This window comes from Nesoenas mayeri, assembly GCF_963082525.1.
Source record: "Nesoenas mayeri genome assembly, chromosome: 3".
NCBI classification, from domain to species: domain Eukaryota; kingdom Metazoa; phylum Chordata; class Aves; order Columbiformes; family Columbidae; genus Nesoenas; species Nesoenas mayeri.
Window position 1 is genome coordinate 3,662,941 of NC_137544.1, and position 26,908 is coordinate 3,689,848.

The following is a 26,908-nucleotide window of genomic DNA, read 5'->3' on the forward strand; positions in this document are numbered from 1 at the left end:
CAGGGGGAACTGGGGGGGCTTTGAAAGCCCCTCTCAACCCAACCCGTTCTGTAACTCTGACCCTGGGGCTGTTCCCGCCCCGGGCCTCGCCCCCATCGCCCCGCCCCTTTCCCAAACCACGCTCTAATAGCCACGCCCCCTTCCCTAAAGCCACGCCCCTTTCTCCAAGCCCCGCTCCCACGCCGCTTCCCCTCCCCGTTACGTCCCCTCCGTCAGGCCCCGCCCCTTCCCCCAAGCCACACCCCTTTCCCCGCCCACCGCTGTTAAATTCCCCCATGAGGCAGCGGAACTGTTTCTCTCGTCCCGCGCGTTCCGCCGGGCCCTTTGCGCCAGCTCCGTTTCCGGTAAGGGCAGGAGTGGGCGTGGATTGGACCCGGTCGCGTCACCTGAGCGCCCGGCATCCGGGACAGCTCCCCGGTGAACTTCCGGTCGGTACTGCGCTCCGCTGCGAGCGGCCGGTCCGGGGGTCCCGCCCGGTGTCAAGCACCGCGGGCTCCCCGCACCTCCCCTCAGCCGGGCCCCGCTGAGCGGGAGCCCCGGGAAGGCCCCGGGGGGTTGTGGTGTCACCCCGTCCCTTGGGTTCCAGGCCCGTTCCCTTCCCCGGCGAACATGGAGTTCGCGGAGCTCATCAAGACCCCCCGGGCGGACAACGTGGTTCTGCACCAGCCGCTGTCGCAGGCCCTGGAGGGGACCCTGTGCCTGACCGGCCATCACCTCATCTTCTCCTCCCGGCGCCGCGATAACGCCGAGGAGCTGTGGCTGCTGCACTCCAACATCGATTCCATCGAAAAAAGGTATTTTATTCCGATTTTCCTTGCTTTGGCGCCTCGTTTGGGGTTGGAAAGTGGTTGGCAAGACTGGCTGGTGCCTCATGCTGCTCACATCCAGCTCTGGAGAGGAGAACACACAGAGCAGGTTGATTCTCAGTCTGTTTAGATATTTGTTTGCTTTATATATATATATATATATATATATATATATATTTGTCCTATATAGAGTTGGAATTTTTATGTGTAAACACGTTTGTCATTTGTGCTCAAGTATTAATTGTTAACCATAGGTTGGATATTAGGAAAAAATTCTTCCTGGAAAGGGCTGTGGGGCATTGGAATAGGGTACCCAGGGCAGTGCTGGAGTCACCATCCCTGGAGGGGTTTAAAAGACATTTAGATGAGCTTGGAGCCAGGGGGGTCGGGCTCTGCTCCCCAGGAACAAGCGCCAGGAGCAGAGGAAACGGCCTCAAGTTGCGCCAGGGGAGGTTGAGGTTGGATGTGGGGAACAATTTCTTCCCCAAAGGGCTATTGGGCATTGGAACAGGCTGCCCAGGGCAGTGCTGGAGTCACCAGCCCTGGAGGGGTTTAAAAGACATATAGATGATGCTCTTAGGGACATGGTTTAGTGGTAGAGTTGGGTTATGGTTGAACTCAATCTTGAAGTTCTCTTGTAACTGAAACGATTCTATTCATCAGTAGCTCTTGAAACGCCTTTTATAAAGGATGCAGCTTTACCACCGTTCAACAGAGGTGGAAGCTGAGGTGCTGATGAAGTGATTTGCTTTGTGTCACCCCGCAAAACCGGCGGCAGATGCGAAATCCAGACTTTCTCAGCCCTGTGTCAGCCTTCTGCCGCTCGACAGCATCACCCGCTTATTCCCCAAACTGCTCAATGAAATCAGTAAAGTAACTCTTTAACAGCTCACTGCTTATAGGAACAACATGGTGAAGCTGAAATGTAGCTGCAGCTGAATTTTATATTGAGCTGTAGCTCAATTTTATTTTCACGCATCCTCTTTTGCTGCAGGGAATTGAGAGATTCATTTTCTTACCCTCGCTTCTATCTGCTTTATGTGGACCCCCACCCCATCACACTTCCCTCACCGAGTGGCTGTCACGTCTCACCTGGTTGTTGTGTTCTTTTTCACCTTCGTCTTTTTTCACTTTCCTTGTCGTAGTTATTTATTTTCCTTAATTAAAAAGTCAGCCCACTGTTTTCCTCACATTTTAAGGCAACCTGGGAGAATATACTTCCTGGCTGCATTCAAGAAGAGACTGGACAATGCCTTCAGACACATGGTGTGAATTTTAGGTTTGTCCTGTGCAGGGACAGGAGTTGGACTCAATGATCCTTGTGGGTCCTTCCAGCTCAGGACATTCTGTGATTTCTGGTAAAATTTCTAGTAAAATCAAGCAGCAGCAATTAAAAATAGCAGGTGACCTATGAGTCTGAAAACGGGTGAAGCGCTGGATGCTGATTAAGTTTGTTCCCATGTTCCTGGTTTCTCGGAGCATTTCTGAGAAATGCTGCATCTTGGCCTGAGGGTGGAGAGGAACAGAGTGATGGAAACCTGAGGAAATCATTCCCATCTAGTTCTGCTCCATCATCAGGGCGGTTTGGCCTCCCCGCTCCTCGCAGCTTAAACTAAACCAGCCGTAGCTCCATTTTGAAAACCATTGTACGCAAGCTTTTATTTCTTTTTTATTTTTTAATGAGTTTAGTTGCAGTTACAAAGTAATTTAATACCAAATGAGCAAGGAACATTCGAAAGTTGTGGCGAGGGAGTGGTGCGTCATGTACATGATTTATAACAGATTTAACTACGTCTGCAGATACTCTCAGCCCTAATCGTTTCTAGAGCAGATGTTTTCCTCCCTGAGAGAAGCTTTGCGTGAATGTAACTGCAATGAAGCTTTGTGATATAAAAGAATAACAGTATGTTTTTCCTCCGTGCAGGAGAGAATGGAATAACAAGGCTCTTAAACCAATAAATGTTGGAGAAAGGTCCAGTTTAGCACCAATAAAGGTTGTAGAAAGGTCCAGTTTAGCACTGCCTCATGTTATCGGTGCACAACAGTTGTGCTGGGTTCATGAAGTCAGTTCTCCCACCTTCATAACGTGAATGTCTTTTGTACAAAACAGTGTTTTCCCTCATTATTTGATGATCAAACGGCTGCTAAAATTTGTGTAGCTTTTTAAGCAATTTAAATATGACTTGTAGGGTTTCTTGAAGTGCAGCAGTCTCTAGTGATCTCCTATGATGTTTTTGCATAAAGAAATATGGAAAGGAAGAAAGGAAGCACAGCCCTGATGATGAGTTGTAGCTGCACTGTTACTACATTGAGGATCTGTGAAACAGAGCTGCAATGAGGGCAAGTGATGCACACACTGGCTCTGCTGGAGTTACAGAACTGCTCTGTCGAAACGCCTGCAGTTCTTCCTTCAGCACTGCCCAGATGTAATAATAATTGTAAGTTAAATTAACTTTTGTAGCACAGGTGAAGCAACCCAAAGCTTAGTGATGGGGATCCCTGTGGAGCGTGGACAGCTCTGCCCTTCCTTTTACTTCCTTTTTCCCTTTACGACAAGGGGCAATGGATACAAACTGGAATACAGGAGGTTCCACTTAAATATGAGAAGAAACTTCTTCTCAGTGAGGGTGGCAGAGCCTGGCCCAGGCTGCTCAGGGAGGTTGTGGAGTCTCCTTCTCTGCAGACATTCCAACCCGCCTGGACACCTTCCTGTGTAACCTCATCTGGGTGTTCCTGCTCCATGGGGGGATTGCACTGGATGAGCTTTCCAGGGCCCTTCAACCCCTGACACTCTGGGGTTCTGTGATTACAATCGTAGAATCATTTTAGTTGGAAAAGATCCTCAAAACCATCAAATCCAAATGTTAACCCATCTCTGGCACTAAACCATGTTCCGAAGAACCTCATCTCCGCGTCTTTTAAACCCCTCCAGGGCTGGTGACTCCAGCACTGCCCTGGGCAGCCTGTTCCAATGCCCCACAGCCCTTTGGGGAAGAAATTGTTCCCCACATCCAACCTCAACCTCCCCTGGCGCAACTTGAGGCTGTTTCCTCCGCTCCTGGCGCTTGTTCCTGGGGAGCAGAGCCCGACCCCCCTGGCTCCAAGCTCCTTTCAGGCAGGTCAGAGATCAGAAGGTCTCCCCTCAGCTCCTGTTCTCCAGCTGAACCCCCCAGGTCCCTCAGCCGCTCCCATCACACTTGTGCTCCAGCCCCTCACCAGCTCCGTTCCCTTCTCTCCACTCGCTCCAGCACCTCAAGGCCTTTCTTGGCCTGTTGGGCCACGAGGGACTGAAACTTGGTCCTTCAGGTTTCACTGCTTCTTGCATTGCCCTTGGCTGCTGCAGGCACTGCTGTGGCGTATGAGGAGACTCAGCTGCTTTTCATTAGTTCACTGCTTTGTGGAATAAAACCTACAGCATTTCTGTGAATGCAAGTGGCTGGTTAAGGTATAGAAAATACTCAGTTTCTGTTCAAGCATCATCCTTCTTTCGGGTATTATGAAGGACTGGAGAGGGCGTCTGTGCGCTGCACGTGTGTTGTAACCCAGAGGGTTTTCTGCGTTGAGTTGCGGTGATAAAGCCTTAACTCCTCTGAGGTCTGCAGAGCAAATGTCTCTGTGGGACTGCAGGTATCAGAAACCAAACTTCCTTGTTTAAAATAACAGACGAGTGTAATGTAGCCAGACTGAAAGGTTATTTTAAAAATTAATTTCAACTCAAATGCTTGTAGCAATCCTCAAAGTTTCACCACATGACTGTAATGAAATACAAAACTTGCAGCTCAAGCTTCCAGTACTATCAGGAAATACCTGGTTTGGGTGTTTTAAAGGAAAGCTGGGAAGAAAATCTTCTCTATCTTGTGATATTTACACTTCCACTCACTTCCATATCACAAGGATGGAATTACAAAACAAAAGTGGAGATCAGCTGGCAAATAGCAAAGAGAGGGTTTGTTTTTTGTTTATTTTTTGAAATTGTGGTATTACAGACAAATTATTGCTAAAGGAGTTTTGTCACGTAGGCAAGTGTTGTGGGGAGAGCTGTAATACCTCATCATACCTTCCAAAATCCTGTTCCTGAGAGACTCTTTCTTCCTGTCTTGCTGTAGGTTTGTGGGATCACTGGGCACCATCATTATAAGATGCAAAGATCTGCGGATTATTCAGCTGGATATACCTGGAATGGAGGAGTGTTTGAACATTGCAAACTCCATAGAGGTAAGAATTCATCATGATAAATCACACTTATGGTCTCAGATGTTGATCAGACCTCAACCTTCACAGCTTTTTGTTTTCGAGTTACGAAGGTTTTAATGGCTATTCTGGAAGGCAAATGAGAGTTGGCATATTTCCTTCCAGTTGTTATGATATTGCTTGTTGCTTGTAGGTGTTCTTTAAAAAAACAAACAGCTTCCATCTTTTCTTGATCAAATATCTTGCATTAAGGAAAGTGAAGCTCAGCTTCATTATGCTGGAGCATGAGGAGGCAAAACCAAATCCAGCTGGATGAGTTTCACGTATCTCAAGCCAAGTTAAGTGCCTGAGTTTAAGTTCTGTGGTTAGTCACCAGGTAAATGTGGCGTAGGATGTGTCCCATTAGTTATATCTGCTCAGGGGGCACCTTTCTCATCCTTTAATGGTCCTGTTACATAGTGTAGCCTGCAGACATGATGCACAAATCCCCGGTTGCAGTTAAATTGTCTGTTATCTCTGTTTATGCTACTGTTTTTATGTGCATTACACTACCCTGCAGGTCACTTAGTATTTCAACCTTAACAGCTGGATACTTTTGGGTGGCTTAAGTTTGCCCCACCAACATTAGAGCAAAACATTATTTGCCTTTTATTTTTAAAAAAATAGCAGTTTGAATGAATTAAGTATTTATTTCTCACCATGCAGGCACTTTCCACCTTGGATTCTGTCACTCTGATGTATCCCTTCTTCTACCGGCCCATGTTTGAAATCATTGAGGATGGCTGGCGCTCTTTTCTGCCTGAACAAGAATTTGAGCTCCTCAGTTCAATGGTAGGTTGGATCTTGAGGATTTGCACGGACGTTTGGATGTACTTGTGCAAGTAATTTGTGGTTATTTCATCCAGTAGTAGCAGGAGTGGAAATCTTGGATGGTAAAAAGCTGTTCTGTGCTGGGTGGAAAGTGAGTGTTGTTCAATTATTCATTCTGGAAACATCAGGCATTTCTATTTATGTGCTAAATATTCCTGTGGTTCACCTTCTACAAAGGGATTTTTGAGGCCTTTTTGAAAGTTACCTGGGAGGACGTGAAGGTAGGAAATGTTTTTGTCGTTTGGGGATGGGCTTCATTATTGTAAGAACCAATTTAGAATTGCTAAGGATTTCTTAGCCAGATGCCCAGTTTGAAACATTCTTCACTCTGGTCCATGCTGGAGAGATATTGGGGTGTTCACACAGCAGGAAATTTCCAGCTGTGTTCTTCCAGGTGCTGTGAGCACAAGTTGATATTATTTTGGTACCTGTAGGGTAGGAATTGTTCTTGTGGCATTGCCTGTTGTATCTGTTATTCCAACTTCCTTTTCGAATGCTGGATTTGATGTATTTGGAGCTGGCTTGGTTGCAGATCGCCTGTTTCAGTAGTGCCTTGGGTTAGCATCTCTATGTTTCATGTCTTTGTTTCACATTAAATATGTGCACTTGCTGCATCATCTCAGGTTTCTGAGGCCACATCCATTAGTACAGCATCAAAAAAGATCAATTTTTTTTCTTCTATCTGCAACTCAGCTTGTCTGCAGTGTGTATTGCTTCCTGTTTATGACTAATAACAGCGTAATATGATGAGCCTGACCAGATTCATGATGAAATCACTAGAAAATTAAAGGAGTTCAAGAATCTTCCTATTTTTATCTCATAATGGGAGTACTTTCACATACCTCATCTTCATCTGTTGCCAAAAGACATACAAACTGACCTGTTAGAATAACTAGCACCACAGTTTTGGTTTTAATTTCAGCTGGGCAAGTCTAACGTGCGATCAGAGCGTTCTCCTGTTTGGAGGCAAAGCAGCAGCCGCTTTCCCAGCTCAGCAGAGGAACCTTTGCTGACGCCATGATGAGAATCACACAGTATCACAGTATGTTTGGGATTGGAAGGGACCTAAAAAGATCATCTAGTTCAATCCCTCTGCTGGAGCAGGAACGCCCAGGTGAGGTCGCACAGGAACATGTCCAGGCGAGTTGGAATGTCTGCAGAGAAGGAGACTCCACAACCCCCCTGGGCAGCCTGTTCCAGTGTCTGTCACCCTTACTGAGAAGAAGTTTTTTCTCAAATTTAAGTGGAACCTCTTGTGTTCCAGCTTGATCCCCTTACACCTTGTCCTATCATTGTTTGCCACCGAGAAGAGCCTGGCTCCATCCTCATGGCACTCACCCTTTATATATTTATAAACATTAATAAGGTCACCCCTCAGTCTCCTCTTCTCCAAACTAAAGAGACCCAGCTCCCTCAGCCTTTCCTCATAAGGGAGATGCTCCACTCCCTTAATCATCTTTGTTGCCCTACGCTGGACCCTCTCCAGCAGTTCCCTGTCCTGCTGGAACTGAGGGGCCCGGAACTGGACACAAGATTCCAGGTGTGGTCTCCCCAGGGCAGAGCAGAGGGGCAGGAGAACCTCTCTGACCTACTGACCACCTCCTTCTAACCCACCCCAGGTACCATTGGCTTCCTGGCCACAAGGGCCCAGTGCTGGCTCATGGTCATCCTGTTGTCCACCAGAACCCCCAGGTCCCTTTCCCCTACACTGCTCTCTAATATGTAATTTCCCAATCGAAAGACCTGAAGCTGCAATGGTGTCTGGTGAGAAGGGAGGAGTGTGAGGGCAGAACTGAAGGCGCAGCAGCAGGAAATCCCTCAAACCTCAGTGGAAAATTGCAGCAGATGGTTCCGCTTCTATTCACATTTTGCTTTCTACATAGCTGAAATCCCTCTTAGATTTCAGGGATCCAATCACTTCTGATGGTTGTATTTACCATCCAGATGCTAACGTAGATCTGGTGTCATGCTCCTTTTTTTTTGTCCTTTTTCTTTCAGGGGTTTAAAAGTGCCCTGGTAGCTTATTTGTGGATCTCTTGGCTTTCTGAACATATGTTCCTTGAAAGTCTTAAATTTAAAAACCTAATTGCTTTACAGCGTTACATTTCAAGGGCAATAATTCATCTCTTTAAAATACGCGTGTCTAATCGCTGTTGGTTAATTCTTGGCTTTTAACCCAAAACTTCAGGCACTACTCCTGTTAAAACAAATGATGACAAAAGCCATGTCCAAGTGGCTTACTCCTCCTGAACAACAGATAAGTGTTGTTGACCAAATATTTCTTGTTCCATATTTAAGCTTTATATCGTGACAGACTAGAAAAAGTAAATGGCTGTTGTATTCTTTTCTTCTCCCATAAGTCAAATGAGTGGCATTCAGGTTACCTCCCTATCCATTAAATCATCCATCTACATCTGTTATGCTTTACCTTCCCCAGTATGGTAACAACTTGTCAAAACTGCATTTCACCCACGCTGCAGTTCTGGTAATGTATTAATTCCATAATTGTCTGCTGGGGAGGGTTGTTTTAAAATTGGCACATTCTATAACGGCAAAATAAAACTGTGAAAGTTAAGATTTAAAAATGAAGTAATACTTTTAAAATTTAGATAATGTATTATGATACTATACCATATAATAATTTATCTGTTTGTTTTGGCATTTACTGTGTCAAATGTGTTTTTCTCACAACACATACACCCTCTGTGTGATTTCACTCCATTGCATTGATTGGCAAAGTGTCATCTAACGTTGCACTTAAAATTCGGTAGCAAACATTCAAATACTCATCCCCTACTGAAATACTGTCACAGCATTCCTGCATTTAGTCCATGAAGGTGTTGAGGGAAGAATCATTAAGGCAAATGACTTCATTTGATCTAAAAAAATAAAATGAGGGAATTAAGTTTTGGTGGGTTGCCGTGTGCTGATGGCTGTTGCTGTGAGGGATTGGAAGGGACCTGGAAAGCTCATCCAGTGCAATCCACCCATGGAGCAGGAACACCCAGATGAGGTTACACAGGAAGGTGTCCAGGCGGGTTGGAATGTCTGCAGAGAAGGAGACTCCACAACCCCCCTGGGCAGCCTGGGCCAGGCTCTGACGCCCTCACCATCAAGAAGTTTCTTCTCAAATTTAAGTGGAACCTCTTGTGTTCCAGTTTATACCCATTGCCCCTTGTCCTATCATTGTTTGTCACTGAGAAGAGCCTGGCTCCATCCTCCTGGCACTCACCCTTTGTATATCTGTAAACATTAATGAGATCACCCCTCAGTGTCCTCTTGTCCAGCTCCAGAGCCCCAGCTCCCTCAGCCTTTCCTCACACGGGAGATGCTCCACTCCCTTCAGCATCTTGGTGGCTGCGCTGGACTCTCTGCAGCAGTTCCCTGTCCTGCTGGAACTGAGGGGCCACAACTGGACACAAGATTCCAGGTGTGGTCTCCCCAGAGCAGAGTAGAGGGACAGGAGAACCTTTCTCCACTGTGTGTGTCACCTGTTAGTTTTCTTTGGACAGGTCAGCAGGGCTTTTGTCGAACATTTCATGAACTACTTTTGTGATAGATCCAATGTATCAAGAGAATTAAGTCATATGAAGAAATCATCTCCATATTTCACAAAATGTGACAGCAAAAACTCCACAGTGCCTGGAGGCTCCAAATTATTATCCTGCGAGATGAGACGTTAAAGGTACTACTGACAAATATATGCACAGGATAGTAAATGTCTGCTCATCCAGCTTGTGGTTATGTTTTTGCTTGAAGAACTAGGTACTACATGAGATCTGGTTTGGTTACAGGTATGTCAGGTGAAATTCTTGTCAAAATTGGGATTCTTCACTGTACTGCTGCATAGCCACTGGAATTAAGAGTATACACAAAGGGGTTGATATTTTTTGAGAAGTCAGAGAAGAGCTAATAGGTTTCTCTACTGCCAAATTCTATAACTGCAGGATTCTGGAAATTCAATTTCTTCTTAAGGTTAAGTGGAAATGAGAATTTTGCACACTAACAGTATAATTAACATGAAGGTATTTAACTGCCACAACTTTCCCCTTCCCCTTCCCCAAGAACTCAAGTTTTGGGACAGCTCAGCTGTGCTTTATCTACTCTCCTGGAGCTTCTTAAAACTGAATTTTCTGGTTTGGGGCTCAGTTCTCAATGGTGGGGATAGCCCACATTCTGCTCTTATCAGACAAGCATCAGTCTTTGCATCTGTTGTTCTTCTTCTCCACCCACATGCTGTCACTAACAGGGCTCGTTGCCTTCTGCCTGTTCCTTGGGAGTGATCTGTCTCTGCTGCTTTGCAAGGTCCTTGCTGGTTTCTTGACTTTTCTTTTAAGGCTTATTAGTAGAGCTTGAATTGTTTCACAGAGTTTTATGGAAAACCTCTCCTAGTCTAGCCTACTTCAGAGTATGAGGTACTGAATCACAGAATCGACTGGGTTGGAAAAGACCTCAGAGATCATCAAGTCCAACCCTTGGTCCAACTCCAGTCCATTGACTAGATCATGGCACTAAGTGCCATGTCCAATCTCAGTTGAAAAACCTCCAGGGCCGGTGAGTCCAGCACCTCCCTGGGCAGCCATTCCAATGCCTGACCACTCTCTCTGCACAGAATTGCTTTCTAATAGCCAGCCTCAATTTCCCCTGGCAGAGTTGAAGCCCATGGCCCCTTGTCCTATTGCTGATGCCTGGGAGAAGAGCCCAATCCCCACCTGGCTAGAACTGCCCTTCAGGTAGTTCTAGAGAGTGCTGAGCTCCCCTCTAAGCCTCCTCTTCTCCAGACTAAACAAGCCCAGCTCCCTCAGCCTCTCCCCATAGGGCTTGTGTTCAAGTCCCTTCCCCAGTCTTGTTGCTCTTCTCTGGACCCGCTCTAGCACTTCCATGTCTTTCCTGACCTGAGGGGCCCAGAACTGAACACAATACTCCAGGTGTGGCCTCCCCAATGCAGAGCACAGGGGAAGGATCACTGCCCTTGTCCTGCTGACCACGCTAGTTTGGATACAGGAGTCCTCTCCTTCCCTTTCTCCACGTCCCCTAATCCTTTACTGCTTCCATCCTTAACTGTTTAGGTTTTTTCTGATTCCCTATAGTACAGATCTCTCGCTGGGAGAAGTAAATGTTAACTTTGTAGTTTCATGCTCTTCCAGTTAGTAATGGCAATATTTTTTCTTCCAAATTGTGGACATACCCCAAGCAGAAGCCAAGAGGAGGTTTGCACTGTTGGCTTTACTATCTGATTCGTGCTGGAATATATTTTAGCAGCCTGAAGCTGGCGTTGCACAGGTAAACTGGGTCTCTGCAGAAGTAGCCGTGCTACAGAAAATAAATGATGCTAATTGCTGCCCTTCTCCTCCTTCCCACATAACAGCAAATTATAACTGAAAGACATAACAGTGTCTTCTCTCTCATGTTATAAATGGTGAGGGGAGGAGGTTACAGGCAGTGTTAAATTATCGAAGTGGGAGATAAATCAGATGGATCCATTCCTTTCCATACTGGTGATACCAGTGACGGCCACTCTCTCAAAAAGCACACTGGAGTTTTCATTTTGCCTTCTCTTCATCCATTGGGCAGTAAGTTATTTATCAGTTCTATTCTGTATCCGTGCATACTCTTTTCTTTGGAAACAAATTATAGAATCTCAGAATGGTTGAGGTTGGAAGGGACCACTGGAGATCATCCAGTCCAACCCACCTGCTAAAGCAGGGTCACCTGGAGTAAAACTGAACACCGTTGGATGAAATCTGCTGTGATTTAACACAGACACCCCAGAAAGCTGTAAAAAATGGTTGGTGCATTAAAAGCTTGAACAATTTCCACCTATGATGTGATTGCCAGAGGTGATTTAACTTTGCACCTGGGCGAACCTGTGCTTTTTATAGAATACAGATGTTGAGAGAAGCTGTTTTGAGGCTAATGAATAATGAAATAAGCTTACAACAGGGCTGGTACAAGTCTGCCTGGATATGCTACTGAACACAGGTAGCAGTTGCTGTTTCGGTGATGATAATACACACATGTTCCTTTCCCAACAGCTTTTTCTTAGGCTGCCACCAAAAGGGACAATTTTGATGTCTCCTACACTGCACACTTGGGATCTGCCGATGATGAGGCAGTGTTGTGACTCAGATCAGCTTGTTCATCTGATATAAAAGCTTCATCACCAGAAAACCTCTCTAAATCAATCCTAGTTTTCCATTGGGCCAGTCAGATGGATTTATATCCATTTGCCATTCAGGAGGTCGGAACCCTCTAGAAGAAAGGAAAGAGGAACAGAGACTTATTTCTTCTCAGAGCTGGGTGATTAATTCATACTAAACCAGCCTGCCTGAATCAGCATGGGTTTTTTGTTACTACATTACTACATAATTTAAATGTTTTCCTCTTCTCTTGCTTTCTGGGAGACCCAAGTTATCCCTCTGCCTTTTTGTCTTGCTGAAGCTTTGTTGGAGCACAAACAAGCGGAGTTTTTTTGTGGCATCTCTATGAGGTCTCTGCCCTCAAATGCTCCTGAGCCTGTACCAAAAACACCTCAACTGAGAAGTTATTTAAGGTCTTGTTCGCTGTCTGGCACCTTTGTCTGTGCAAGGGAGTTTATAAGAAAGAAAGCAAAAAGATACCTTGGTAGCAGCTGCCTGTTTCTCTTCAAAAGTTATTTTTTTATATTACATTTTAATTTATTTGTGTCTGGAGCTTTTACAGGCAAATTTGACTGCAGTTCTGCTACTACATCTAAGAATTTCACGCTGCTGCTAAAATCCAAAGATATAGACTCTTCTGGGTTGTTTTCCCCACCAAGACTCCTGCCAGCAGGTTTTGTTGGCCATAAGGATACAGGAGAAGGATGCGCTGACTGGAGATGCAGCTCAGCCAAAGCCACCGTCCTGCTATTGAGGACCATGAGCTCAGTTCCCTGCCAAATTTTAGGCAAGGTTCTGCTGTGTGCTACGTGCCCCTGGGGAAAATTTGTATCTCATGGTTATTTGGTGTCCTGTGATGGTGTCCTTAACGCAGGAGACAGGCCTGTGGTACAAACCCAGAAGCAACAAGCCCTCCATGAAGGTCTGGCCTGTCCAAGGCTGTAGTTAGGGCAGCGTCAGCTCTTCCAGCCTGGACTTTGGTAAACAAGGACTCCTCGTTAGTGAGGCCGCTCGTTAACCTTTGTTTTTGCCTGGGATGGAGCCAAATCCTGTGTCTGACGCCAGGTGTCCGGTAGCCCAAATTCTTGTGCCAAGTGCCCACGAGAGTGCGGGAGGACAATATTCAGCACTTCTTTTACAAGCATTTGTAGGTCACCATGAGACCTCTGTGCTTTAATGCTGTGCTGGTTCCAGGAGATGTTTTTGGAGGAGTGGTTGTGGTGGTTTACATAAAGCACAGCCTGTAGAAAAGAACCAACCTGGAGATGTTAAATTGCAGTTTCAGCCACAAAGCAGCTTCATTGTCTGGAGTTGGTGGATGTTCTTGCTTTTTGACTGGCAGCGTTCTTGTGGACAGCATTAATAACTCTGCTTTCAGCACAAATAGAGGTTTGCGCAGATGTTATTTGCATTTATATCAACTTTTTTCTCCTAAATCTGCCGATTTAGGAATATATTGGAGAAGATAAGGCTCTGGGGAGACATTATTATGTCCTTTCATTACTTAAAAGGGGCCAATAAGAAAGATGGGGACAGGCTTTTGAGCAGGGCCTGTTGCGATAGGACAAGGCGTAATGGTTTTAAACTAAAGGAGGGAGATTCAGGCCAGACATGAGGAAGAAATTGTTGACAATGAGGGTGGTGAGAGCCTGTCCCAGGTTGGGCAGAGAGGTGGTGGATGAACCATCCCTGGAGACATCCCAGGCCAGGCTGGACGGGGCTCTGAGGCTTGTTTATTCTTGAAGAGCATCCTTTTTGTCACATTTTTGTTGGAGACAGGATATAGTGCTGGGTTTAATCTGTCTGATTAGCATAATTATGCTGTTACGGAGGGACCAGATTCCTGGATGAACAAAAGTGTTTATGCCAATAGAGACAACTGAGCTTTCATCTGTGGTGCAAATGGGATAGGTCACTGATATTACTCTGTGTGTGCTTTATTCTGATTACGCAAGTTCTGCTTCCTTTGTATGTTATGCCATAACTGTAATATTCTGGTTTTTGACCCAAAGCCTTTATGTTCTTATCTTTTTCAGACAACTGAATGGCGTCTAAGCTACGTCAATAAGGAATTCTCCGTCTGTTCCTCCTACCCTCCGGTTGTCATTGTCCCCGAATCTATCAGTGACGACGAACTTCGGAGAGTTGCCATCTTTCGCCAGGGCGGTCGCTTCCCAGTCCTCAGCTATTATCATACAAAGAACAAGATGGTAAGCTGCGTTTGAGTAATGGTTTTACTTGAAGGAAGTGTGTGAATCTGTTTAATGAAAAAAAACCCCAAGAAACAAACCAAACAACTCATGCTCTAGACTTAATACAGATCACGAGATGTTGACTTGGTTTCTTTTCCAACTTATTCAATGCAATGAACCTGGTTCTGGGGGATGGAATGAGTAATCTCCATCTTAGAAAGAGCTATTAATGTGCTGGTTTGGGAGTGTAAGTGGCACGAGCTTGCTCGTGAGATGAGAATTGCAAAGCCACCGCTGGCACCCTTACTTGCTTCGTCTGCCAAGAGGCTTCATGCTGGAAGGACGGCAGAAACCACATTGTCCTGTCTCGGGGTGCTGGGCTGTCTCCTCCATAACAGTCACAATGACAGCACGTGTGCCAGAGCCAGCGCCACTTCTGCTGGGGAACTGTCGAACGAGCCATCAGAACAATCTGTTCCCCGAGTCTGTCAGTATAACGTGTCAGGAGTAGCAAATTTTGGGTGTCGCACAGATTTTACCACCTTTCGGTGAGCCAAAAATCTAATTGAGTGACTGATAAGCTATAATTAAGAAATGCACTTCATGCAGCTCTTGAGGAATTCTTTACTTCTTGCTGATGTAACCTAGTTTGGGGATGTTGGGGTGTCCAACCTGTGGTTTACAAACCTGATCCAGGCTTCTGAGTCAAATGCTCTAATGTGCTTTCACCTCCTGTTGCCAGGATTATAAGCCTGGAATTAGAGGGTGTCAGGTCTGACTTAGCATTGTACTTTGGGTTTGTTTTTTTTTCCTTTGCTTTAAAATCAGCCATCAACAACCTTCCTAACAGTCCTGCTTTCAGCTCGACTGAAAACTGTTGAAGGAGGATTTCTTCAATTATCTCTCCGAATTTTGTATGTTTTAAGTGCGAGGAGTATAATGTCATTTGACTTGGAGGGCTTGAGCTTGTGACAGTAGCACTGTCTGTCACGTTGCTTTTCTGTCTCGCAGCGTAGCTGGGGTTGCTGACTGGCTGCCCTCACACTTTAGTTATCATTTGAGTGGCTGGGATGCTTTCTGAATTGAAAGGCATTTCCTAAAGACAAATCTCAACTCGTAAATCTGTGGACCTATGGTTTTTATTAGTCTAACCGCTGGGTAAAATTGTACCTCGTAGGCATCTTTAACACATGAATGACTTGAGTGTTTTAAAAACAGACTTGGGAAGAAACCTGAAAAATGACAATCCTGAAAATGTTGGTTCATAAAGGAGCTGTTGGCAGGAAGCGAGGTCAATGGCTCACAGAGATGGTGCTACGGGAATAATTGAAGGGATAAAGCATCTAAGAAGATGTCTGTGATTTAGGAAGTGGCCTGCCAAATAATTGCTCAATTCAAGGATTTCTAGTTTGTTTTTTTAAATAAATTCAGTCCCTGCAAGAGAACTGAAAGAGAAAACTGAAAGAGAACTGAAAGACTCAGGATGAGGGAGAACAACAGCTGTAGGAAGAAATAGAGAATCATTCTGTGTATCCAGCTGTGCAGATCAAGGTGTTTGCCTGAGTCCAGATGTGGGTTAAGCCTGAGGTAGATGGAAGCAGAAGTGTGGTGTGAGCTGTGCCGCTTGGGCTTTACACCTGAACTGAGAGAGGAAGCTTTGTAAGGTTCTCTCACTCCTGTAAGCATTCTTGAAATGACCTGAATTTTTATGGAAAATAGGAGTATCCAATGTGAAGTTGAGCAGCACATATCTCCAGAGAGTCTGTTCCGTGCCTGGCAATGAGACCCAGCGATCTAATGCATCGGTTTGCTGTTTGCACCCCAAAGAAACCCTCTAGTGGAGCGGTGTCCTTTACAGAGTGACTTGAAACCTTCAATTCTTGGAGCTCAAGTAGTTGGTAACTTTCAATCTGGAGTCTCTCCATTTCCAGTGCCTAATTCAAGGTTATTTGTCCCCACAGGTGATTATGCGAAGCAGCCAGCCACTGACAGGTACGAATGGGAGACGATGTAGAGAAGATGAGAAGCTTATAAACGCCACTCTACAGCATGGGTTTCGTGGCTACATCATTGACACGAGGTCCTTGAACGTTGCCCAGCAGGCCAGGGCCAAGGGAGGTGGCTTTGAACAAGAAGTACATTATCCCATGTGGAGGAGGATTCACAAATGTATTGAGAGGTGGGTGAAATCACACAGTCCCTCCTCTGTGCTCAGCTTTGTAGGGTTGCATTAGCGGAGCCATGCTAGCTCCATAAAGCCTTTCCTTCTGTAAGAAATGGCCATGTATCGTGGTTCCTGTCAACAGGGTCGCATTCCTTTTTAGCAAAACAAGGTTATGTGGATGATATAGGGATTTTGTTCCTTGTTTTGAGCAACCTGCTGCAGGTTACAGGCATTGGGCAGATTTTCTTGTGCCAGCTCTTTTTGTGACCATCTACAGCTGTGCTCCAGCCTTCCTGTCTTCCCCTTTTGCAGTGGTGCAAGGGATAGAGGGATGGAGAGCAGCCCCCAGGAGAAGGACATGGGGTGCTGAGGGATGGAAGATTGGACATGAGCCAGCAACGTGCGCTTGCAGCTCAGAGGCCAGTTGTATCTTGGGCTGCATCACAAAGAGCGTGGGCAGCAAGTTGAGGTTGGTGATCCTGCCCCTCTGCTCCGCTCTGGTGAGACCCCCCTGCAGTGCTGGTCCAGCTCTGGGTCCTCAGCACAGGACACACATGGAGCTGCTGGAGAGGGGCCAGAGGAGCCCCAGGAATGATCCGAGGCTGGAACAGCTCTGCTGGGGGACAAGCTGAGAGAGTTGGGCTGTTCAACTGGAGAAGAGAAGTTCTGGGGAGACCTTAGAGTGGTCTTTCTGTACTTAAAAGGGGCTGATAAGAAAGATGGGGATGGACTTTTTAACAGGGCCTGTTGTGATAGGACAAGGAGTTTTGAACTAAAGGAGGGAGATTCAGGCCAGACATGAGGAAGAAATTGTTGACAATGAGGGTGGTGAGAGCCTGTCCCAGGTTGGGCAGAGAGGTGGTGGATGAACCATCCCTGGAGACATCCCAGGCCAGGCTGGACGGGGCTCTGAGCAACTTGAGCTGGTGAAGATGTCCCTGCTCATGGCAGGGGTGGCACTGGGGGAGCTTTTGAAGGTCCCTTCCCATCCAAGCTATTCTGATTTTCGGGACATCTAGTATTGTTTGGTTGTTTGGAGACAAGCTTTTTGAGCTAAATAGACTTGTAGTCTGACCTTTTAACCCTTAGTTTTGGGGAATCCTTCTACACAGGCATACAGTAACGTTACTGAAGCTGTTGGTAAGTAATTGCTCCCCTGATCACTGTAGGCCAACTCTTGAGGAGCTAATATAAGGAATTTCTTGGCTGTTTCATTGAAGTATTTGGCTTTCCTTCTAAAAATTTTGTGTGGACTTCTGTTTGGTGATCATTTTACACGTGGACATAAGCATTAGATAGGGAGGAATGGTTAAACCACAATATATAAAGACTAAATATCTCATGCTATTATTATTAGGCTTTCTCAGCTATTTTGAGATCTAGTCCGCTAGTTGCATCCTCCATTAGACCAGAGCACACGCTGGAATCAGCATTAAGTGGCATTTGATCCATCTGTAGTTTGGTCCCCCTGGAAGACATAGTGTGAAGCCACACCAGAGAAGTATCTGTTTTTATCGGCTGCATGCTAAATACCAGCTTTCCATGGCTTGAGGGCATATTGCAACAACTGCAGAAGTGATACAAAATGTGTCCCCTTCCCCACCTTTTTCTTAAGAAATTAGCTAAATTAATCTTAAGGTGGTTCTATGTCAAGAAGTTGAGTCTAATTTAAAATTTTCTGGGGTTGTGACCTGGTAACAGGTGACTTCCAGGTTAAAAATCCCCCAAATTTTCTGGTGTAGCTTCACTGACACTTGATAATGTCCAGGTTGTCACTACACTTACACTTGGTAAAGAAAGTGAGATCACCGAAAACGTGTTTTACATGGAAAGTGCGAGATGTGGCCGAACGCACACAGAGGTCAGGTAGGATGGGGAAAAGGCCGTACTGTTGTAATGCTTGATGGAGCAATTTATGTTGGAAGGCAAGAGGCTATTTATGTCCAAAGAGCGTTTTTCTGCTGGCAGTCGCCCAGGGTTTGGCATTAGCCATGAAAGCATGAGGAGACATGACTTCTATAGGGTCATAGTTTAAAATAACAGCATATAAATCATAGCGATTTATTCTGATATCCTTGTATTTCTATAGGCACATTGTCCTAGTTGTTAGTGCTTATGTTTTCCATAATATTTTCCTTTTCCCACAGGTTTAATATTCTGCAGGAAAGCCTCATCAAGCTCGTGGAAGCTTGTAATGACCAATCGCACAATATGGACCGCTGGCTTAGCAAACTGGAGGCTTCCAACTGGTTGACTCATGTCAAGGAGATACTGACTACGGCTTGTCTGGTTGCTCAGTGTATCGATAGGTAAGTATGTTTTCAGAAAGCCTTGAGTTTCTCATCCGCTGATTAGATTGTTTGTTAAATACCTTTATTTCCACTTTATTAGTAATTGACCACTGCAAACTGGCTTGTACTCATGCAAGATACTGTTTCCTCATGGTTAAGGGATCACGCTTGCATTTTTAGTAGTACAAGCACAAGAGAGGAGAACTTGACTAAGAATAGGTATTAGATTATTTAGTTCAGGTATATCCCGATGTCTGATGCAATCAATCTAATTTAGTTAGTTTTACTCAAAGTTTAGCTTAGAATTTGCCCATCTTAAATGCTGTTTTGGTGGCCTAGTAAAGTGACAACACAGAGGTTGTTCTTTTAATAAATTGTTTTAGTTGGAAGTTTCCAATACCTCACCTTGCTTCTCAAGATTAAAACAATGGCTTTTCCTTGTTTTCCCCAGGAGTTAGTCCAGTGCTTTTTCCTCTTGAAATTTGTATTGCCATAGTCCTATCTAAGCAATCCTGTTCTTCCCTTATGTCAGGTTAATTGAGGCCACAAGCACTTATTTCTTTAATAAATACTGCTGACTTGGCTAACTTACCATCAGTCCTCAGGCTGCAGAGCAAAAGCTGACGCTGCCAGGCTTTGTAAGACCAGACACAGGGGTTTAAATGTGAGTTCCTTGTAGCTCTGAGAGGGGAAAACCCTTCTCAATGCTCAGGGAAAACTTTAGGAGGTTGAAATGCAGTCTCATTGGTAAAACAGCATTATTGGATTAAAACATAAGCAGCTGCGCTTTTTAAAAGCACTGACGGTGCGTGCTTAGTTATTGACTCGTGCCAGAGAATGATTGCTCTTGATCAATAGTTTTATCTGTAATTCTTTCCTGCGTGCATGCAATGAGAAAGATCGGTGATGAAACTCTTTTGGCTCGTTGGGATAGTGGACAATTTCATAATGTTTAACGTCGGCTTTGCTTTTTTTCTGTTTACCCGGAGCTGTGTCGGGCCAGCTTGGCATTGGAGATCATCACTGAGCCGATGAGGATGGTTCAGTTATATTTGCCACGGGGAAGGGATGCCCTGGACAGGTCTTGCAGCATCTTTAAAGTCTAGGGACAGAAATATAAAAGGTGAAAATAGCATTATTCTGATGTGCCCTGCTTTGGGAAGACCATAGGCTTGCAGTCAGCCTTTGCAATTTTGCTTGGCTCTTTATCAGCTGCTGCATGGGGGAGGAGGAGAGAAATTATCTGAAGATTATCATAGAGGCACCGGGTTTGTTTTAGACATTGGACTATAGACAAAGATGTCGCAATGTTTAAGGTATAGATTTTTATGCTTTTTGCTTCGAAAAGCGAGCCATGTCTGTGGGGTTTCTCTTTTTGTAGGTTGATCTTTTACCCCGCGCTTTGCCGCTCACCTTGGATCTCTGCACAGAAACAAACGCAACCTGCAGCTCGTTTTCTCTGTTCTGGGTGTTGGCAAAACTGAGAGAGTGGGTCAAGGTTTGGGAAGACTAAGGGGAATTAGTGGTTTTTAATACCATCCAGTCTTTCTTTCAGGAGCATGTGGGTGAGATTCTGATATTGTACCCAAACCCAGCCAAGGATGGAGAAGAGGGGAAAGAATTTGCTGTCCCCTCCGGGGCTTGGGGAGTGACAGCAAAGTGCTAAAACCTTCTTGCCCCAAACTCTCTGAGCTCCCTCTGCTCCTCACATTGTTCTGCTGATTCACTGGTGCTGGCAGGTGAGCGAGGAGCTTTTGTGCTTGGCTCTTTGACAAGTGTCCTTGCTCAGCACACTAACTCTGCTGCATTTCTGGAGGCCAAGCTCTGCCTTTTCATTCTTTCTCCTGAACTGGCTTATTTGCCACTACTTTGCTTGCAGTAAACCCTAATTGTGACCCAAATGCAATTAAGCCCAGGTTTAAGCAAGAATCTTATAGCATTGTTGTGCAGAACATCCAGGGGGATGATACCTCTTCGTTGCAATGGTTATGGAAAGATTTCAGAGTATGTAACAAAGTCATAAATGACACCAGTCAATTTTGAGATGCGTTTCCATGCTATAACTCAAAGGGGTACGAATTCAAATTGTTAAGCACTACAAAAGAGATTTCACTGTACATTTTCAGTCAACGCGGCCAAGTTTCTGGATTTCCAGACTCCTTAGCAAGAAACTAAGCTCTGTTTAGCGTTGGTGAAGGTCCAGGTGGAGAAGGTGATACGCTTCCATGTGGGGTAGAAGAGAAGAAAGGGTCACCAAAACAGTCAGGGTAGTGACACTGGTGTCCATCGGCATCTGTTGGGATGCGTAAGTCTTTGGGATGTGCTCAGCTCATTCACACTGTTACTCCTTTCTGTTCTTTTTCTCTCGCAGGGAAGGTACGTCAGTGTTAGTCCATGGGACTGAAGGAACTGATTCGACACTCCAGGTGACTTCTCTGGCACAGATTATCTTGGATCCAGGTTGCCGGACCATACGTGGCTTTGAATCTCTTGTTGCGAGGGAGTGGCTACAGGTAAGAAAGGCCTTTGGGCAAAACGGCAATTTATTCCAGTGACAGTTTTATTGAGAAATAGCCTGAGAGGCAGCAGACAGGTTGGGCCCTGTTAAGCCCTGCTTAATGTGAATGGCCTTTGTCCTAAGAGCAGCATTGTTCCTGAGTCATTTGTACCCCTGGCACTTTCACAGTAGTTCTTTGTTTTTGGGGAAGTGCCTGTTATATGTGCTCAGGGTAAACATCTCTTTAGAGAACACTGTTCAGACTAAACCACAAAAACATCGTTCTGCTTGTTGTATTCTTGCAGCTGATATCCTCAGCCTGGTCCTTCGCTGCACTTACCCAGGTTTGTTCTTGGTAAAATTGTCTTATTAAATACAGTGCAATTTATATTTGTATTTATTTATAAAAAGCAGCAAAGTTGGTCATGGTTGCTAGCAATTTGTCACTGGATGCTTGGTGAACTTACAGTTGTAGAAAAGAGCAGTTACAGCATAGTTGCATGGACACAACTAGCTCTGAGTCTTTGCCACATGAACTCCCACCCCATTACTTTGTGTGTGATGCTTTATCTTATTTCTTGCATATAGGCCGGTCACCCTTTCCAGCAGCGCTGTGCCCAGTCAGCCTATTCGAATAGCAAGCAGAAATGGGAGGCCCCCGTGTTTCTCCTCTTTTTGGACTGTGTGTGGCAAATCCTTCGTCAGTTCCCTTGCTCTTTTGAATTCAACGAGCAGTTCCTCATCATGCTCTTCGAACACGCTTACGCTTCACAGTTTGGGACTTTCTTGGGAAACAACGAAAATGAAAGGTTGGTGAGGATGTTTGCATTGAACCCTTTAAATATTGGGCTGTATCTGACCAAAAATCAAAAGTCTCTTAGTTTGAAAAAGGGTGAAGGTGTTTGTGTGGTCCCCTTGACACAGGTGAGCTTCTCATGTCACATAGTCTGCAGCATCTCAGGGAACTTGTCCCTCTTAAAAGTGGGACATTGTGATGAAAGACATCTGTGGCATGGTTATAGAGTTGAATTAGTTTTCTCCAAGACTTAGACTGTCTTTTCATTGAAAAATCTCCACCCATCACCAGTTTATATAGTCCCTGACACAGAAAATCTTTGCACAAAACAATAAAGAGCTAGAGTTCAACAACAATGTGAATCGTAGCTGTGGGAAGCCAACTTGTCCACACAGGCCTGGAGAAGGTCAAGGCAATCAAAGGCCAAACTGGAAAGTCTGGTTCTTACCTCAGCTGCCAGATAAAACCATGACTTCTGTAGGCTGCTGGTTCCAGTACCCCAGGGAGAGGAAGGCGCTGCTTTTTATCCATTAACTGCTGAAAGTTAGAAACATGGAAGAGTTCCTTTCAGGAGGATCTGCTTCGCAGTTACACTTTTGATTGTTTAACTATGAGCATCGCGATTAGGTTTTGAGGTCCTTTTCGCCATGCAGTAGCACAGCTTCAATAGGAGGATGAAAAATCCCTTCAGCCATAGCCTGTGACTTGGAGAAATGTGAATTAGCTGAGGTGGTGAGTGGATGCTGTGAGCACTGGGATGTTTGTGCAGCTTTGAAAGGAAGCAGCCAGGACTGTGTTTTGCTGGAGTTTGCCTCGTCAGGTAATGATAGACCTGTGCTGAGCTTCCTTACAAGCTCGTGGCATTTAAGTTTAGTAGTTGATCTGCTCAAATACCTTCTGATTCCCAGCCTGGGTTGGGTGCTGTGCTGTCCTGGTGGTGCAGCTCTAGGCATGCCCTGAGTAGGGCTGCTGGGAGGAGCAAACAGAAGGGCAGGAGCTTCCCACACCTGCCACAGAGGTTTGGATTCCTGTTTTCATCTCGCCAGTTCTGTTCTCAGGACTCCTGACTCCAGTAAAATCATGTATTATGGTCTCCTGCTTAACTGGAGAGCACTGAATAAGTAGAAGGGAAAACCAGAGCTGATATTACAGATAAGGAAGGCAATTTAAAGCTTCCTATAAACCTCCCTGCTCTTAAAGTCGCTTTTGCATAGAAGAGACTCGTCTGTCTTTTGCAGGGCTGCTGAACTAGTCATCTGCAAAACCAAGTTAGACTTAAAACCAATAAGATGAAATTTGAAAGGGTATTGAATGTTACATGTAATAACCTGCCTGTCACATCTGCATATGTCAGCCTGTGAGCACATAAAATGTTTGGAATCTGATGTTAAGCTTGTGCTGCCTGAAGTATTCACAGGGATGGTGAATCTTCTGCCTGGTTGGCAGTTGAATTTGCTGGTGCAAGCAGAATGAGATTTGCCAGAATCTGAGGAGTTGAGGCCCCTGTGTGACTCCTGGAGATGGGGTTAACCCCTGAAAGCGGCAGAGCTTTCTCTCTAGACGCGAGGAAGAAATTTTTGACACTGAAGGTGGTGAGAGCCTGTCCCAGGTTGGCCAGAGAGGTGGTGGATGAACCATCCCTGGAGACATCCCAGGCCAGGCTGGACGGGGCTCTGAGCAACCTGAGCTGGTGAAGATGTCCCTTCTCATGGCAGGGGTGGCACTGGGGGAGCTTTGAAGGTCCCTTCAACCCAAACCATTCTGTGATTCTCTGCACTCAGATGCTTCCTGCCACCAGCAGGACATAATCAGACGTATCCATTGCACAATTCCAGCGATAACTGCTTTAGGAAAGACATTGAAGTGCTGGAGTGGGTCCAGAGAAGAGCAACACGACTGGTGAAGGGACTTGAGCACAAGCCCTATGGGGAGAGGCTGAGGGAGCTGGGCTTGTTTAGTCTGGAGAAGAGGAGGATTAGAGCTGAGCTCAGCACTCTCTAGAACTACCTGAAGGGCAGTTCTAGCCAGGTGGGGATTGGGCTCTTCTCCCAGGCATCAGCAATAGGACAAGGGGGCATGGGCTTAAACTCTGCCAGGGGAAATTTAGGCTGGATATTAGGAAGAAATTCTCTACAGAGAGAGTGGTCAGGCATTGGAATGGCTGCCCAGGGAGGTGCTGGACTCACCGGCCCTGGAGGTTTTTAAAGTGAGGTTGGACATGGCACTTAATGCCATGATCTAGGCAATGGACTGGAGTTGGACCAAGGGTTGGACTCAATGATCTCTGAGGTCTTTTCTAACCCAGTCAATTCTGTGATTCTGTAATGTACTCTGAGAATTGCAATATGATCCTTCCTCGGTGCAGAGCTGCCACACCTCCCAGCTCTATCTTAACATAGGAATGCAATCCCTTTCAAAACCTGGCAGTTGAACCATTTTGGGGAGGTGATCAATTATTAATCTAGACAGAAGGCAGCTTCCACCCAGCTTACAAGTGCTATTTCCCCATCTTTTCTTTGACACTAATTATAATCTGCCAGGTTGAGTAAATTGCTTGAGGTTTACACCCTGTGTGGTGTTGGTGAAAGGTACTGAAGGGATCAGCCTGAATTGTCTGGGCTAGTAACAGATAGGAAAGCAAGACCTGGCCAGGCTGGAGGGCTGGGCAGAGAAGAACCTGATGAAGTTCAACGAGGGCAAGTGCAGGGTCCTGCCCCTGGGGAGGAACAACCCCAGGCACCAGCACAGGTTGGGGTTGAGCTGCTGGAAAGCAGCTCTGCAGAGAAGGACCTGGGAGTTGTGGGGGACAACAGGGTGACCGTGAGTCACCAATGTGCCCTGTGGCCAAGAGGCCAATGGGACCTGGGGTGCATGAGGAAGAGTGTGAGCAGCAGGTCAGGGAAGTTGTTCCTCCCCCTCTGCTCTGCCCTGGGGAGGCCCCATCTGCAGTTGTGGGTCCAGTTCTGGGCTCCCCAGGTGAAGAAGGACAAGGAATTGCTGGAGAGAGTCCAGGGAGGGACACAAAGATGCTGAGGGGTCTGGAGCATCTTTGTGATGAGGAGAGACTGAGAGAGCTGGGGCTGTTGAGCTGGAGAAGAGAAGCTGAGAGGGATGTGATCAATGGATCAATATGTCAGGGTGGGTGTCAGAGGATGGACCAGACTCTGTTCAGTGGTGCCCAACGCCAGGGTGAGGGGCAACGGGCACAGACTGAAACACAGGAGGCTCCATGTGAACATGAGCAGAAACTTGTTTGCTGGGAGGTGCCAGAGCCTGGCCCAGGCTGCCCAGAGCGGGTGTGGAGTCTCCTGCTCTGAGACATTCAAACCCGCCTGGACCCACCTGTGTGATCTGCTCTGTGACCCTACGTGAGCAGCTGAGTTGGACTAGGGGATCTCCAGAGGTCCCTTCAACCCCAAGCGGGCTGGGATTCTGTGAAAGCTTGTGGCATTCTAGTCTGTGGAGTTCTAACAAAATGAGTCTCCTCAAAAATGAAAGCTGACTTGTTTCTATGCTTCGTTAGGTCTAAACTGAAGCTGCCGCAGAAGACGATGTCCCTGTGGTCCTGGGTGAACAGGCCTGAGGAGCTGAACAAATTCCTGAATCCTCTTTTTGAGGCCAACAGCCTTGTCATCTGGCCCTCTGTTGCCCCACAGAGCCTGCTGCTCTGGGAAGGTAAGCCAGGCTCTTTCTCTTACAGATAATATATATTTTGTGGCTACTTGTAAAACTTTGGAAGAGTTCACTCGTGTTGTCTCTGCTCTTTACTGGGGAGCATTCCTAGTACCATTTAACCTCTTGCCGCAGTATTACTGCAGTGATCTAACCTAATGTATAGATGTTGGGCAGGCTTCAATCTTTGTTCTCCATCATAGAATCACAGAATAGTTTGGGTCAACCAAGACTTCCCTTTCTCCATTACTGACCAGGATAATCTGTGTGCAGTAGGTTCCCTGCTGCAGAAACTTTCTCCATCCCATATACGTTGAGGATTTAATTACAGCAAAGCAAGCAGGGTGGATGCTGGATATGGTCTGATCAGTGTACGAGAGGAAAAAAGGAATGAAGACCCCCAATTTTTTCTTTATTAACCACGTTTAATAGAGTGGTGAACTTAGAGAGGTGGGTCAGTGTTTCTAAATGCTATTTAGTGGGGAGGGTAAGGGAAAAAGGCATAAACTGGATGTGTGTTACTTGAGAGCTGATGGAATATGAGTGAGGTTTTGTCCTTGTAACCAGAGACCCGTCTGACTTGTGCTGTCTCTGGCCTTTCAGGTGTCTTTCTTCGGTGGAACAGATCTTCCAAGCACCTAGATGAAGCCCAGCAAGAAATGATCAGAATTATGAACAACAACAAGGAGCTTCAGGCAAAGGTTAATGCATTGAGGAGGCAGCTGGCAGAGATGGAAACAAATTCATAGAGTGAAGAACCCATGAGCTGGCAGGGCTGTGCCTCAGGTCTTTCCGTTCCAATCCCTTTTATGTTAAAGACTAAACATGGAAAGTGCATGATTTGCAGAGCCCTCTGGGTACAGTTGACCCTCTCACTGCTGAAACCGTCACACTATGTACCTCTCTGCTTTTTGGGAGGGATTTTGGTTTTGTTTACAGAAGACACACACAACTGGGCATAGCGTCCTCTCTTGGCAGCTTTTCCGTTTCAGAATTGTGTGCAGTATCAGCAGAAGCTGGAACTCTTACCTCCACCCAACTGCATGGATGACCAGGATGGACCAAGAGAACACGATGTTTCAGGTTTATTTTGGACTTTTTCTGGTTTTGTTGAACTTTCTAAACACTTGGCAAGATAAAAATATGAAATTCTGTACAGATAGGGAAAGGCATTTTGTCTGAAAGCACCTTTTTTCTCCAAGAGTAAGTAAGGCAGCTTAATTTCCTGGGAAAACTAGAAAAAGGGATAACCTAACTACAGGTTCTGCCAGGCTGTGTGATACTTTCAG

General features: G+C 45.8%; 1 protein-coding gene across 1 annotated transcript; it reads left to right on the forward strand.

The window, feature by feature from the left end:
- Positions 1-542: 542 nt before the first annotated feature.
- On the forward strand, positions 543-26,500 carry MTMR9 (myotubularin related protein 9). The gene is made up of 10 exons (XM_080341141.1): positions 543-794; positions 4,913-5,021; positions 5,703-5,828; positions 14,044-14,217; positions 16,161-16,378; positions 18,511-18,672; positions 21,026-21,167; positions 21,740-21,960; positions 25,471-25,622; positions 26,223-26,500. Exons 1-10 carry the CDS (start codon positions 610-612, stop codon positions 26,366-26,368), a joined length of 1,635 nt encoding a protein of 544 aa, XP_080197267.1. The 5' UTR covers positions 543-609; the 3' UTR covers positions 26,369-26,500.
- Positions 26,501-26,908: the final 408 nt, after the last annotated feature.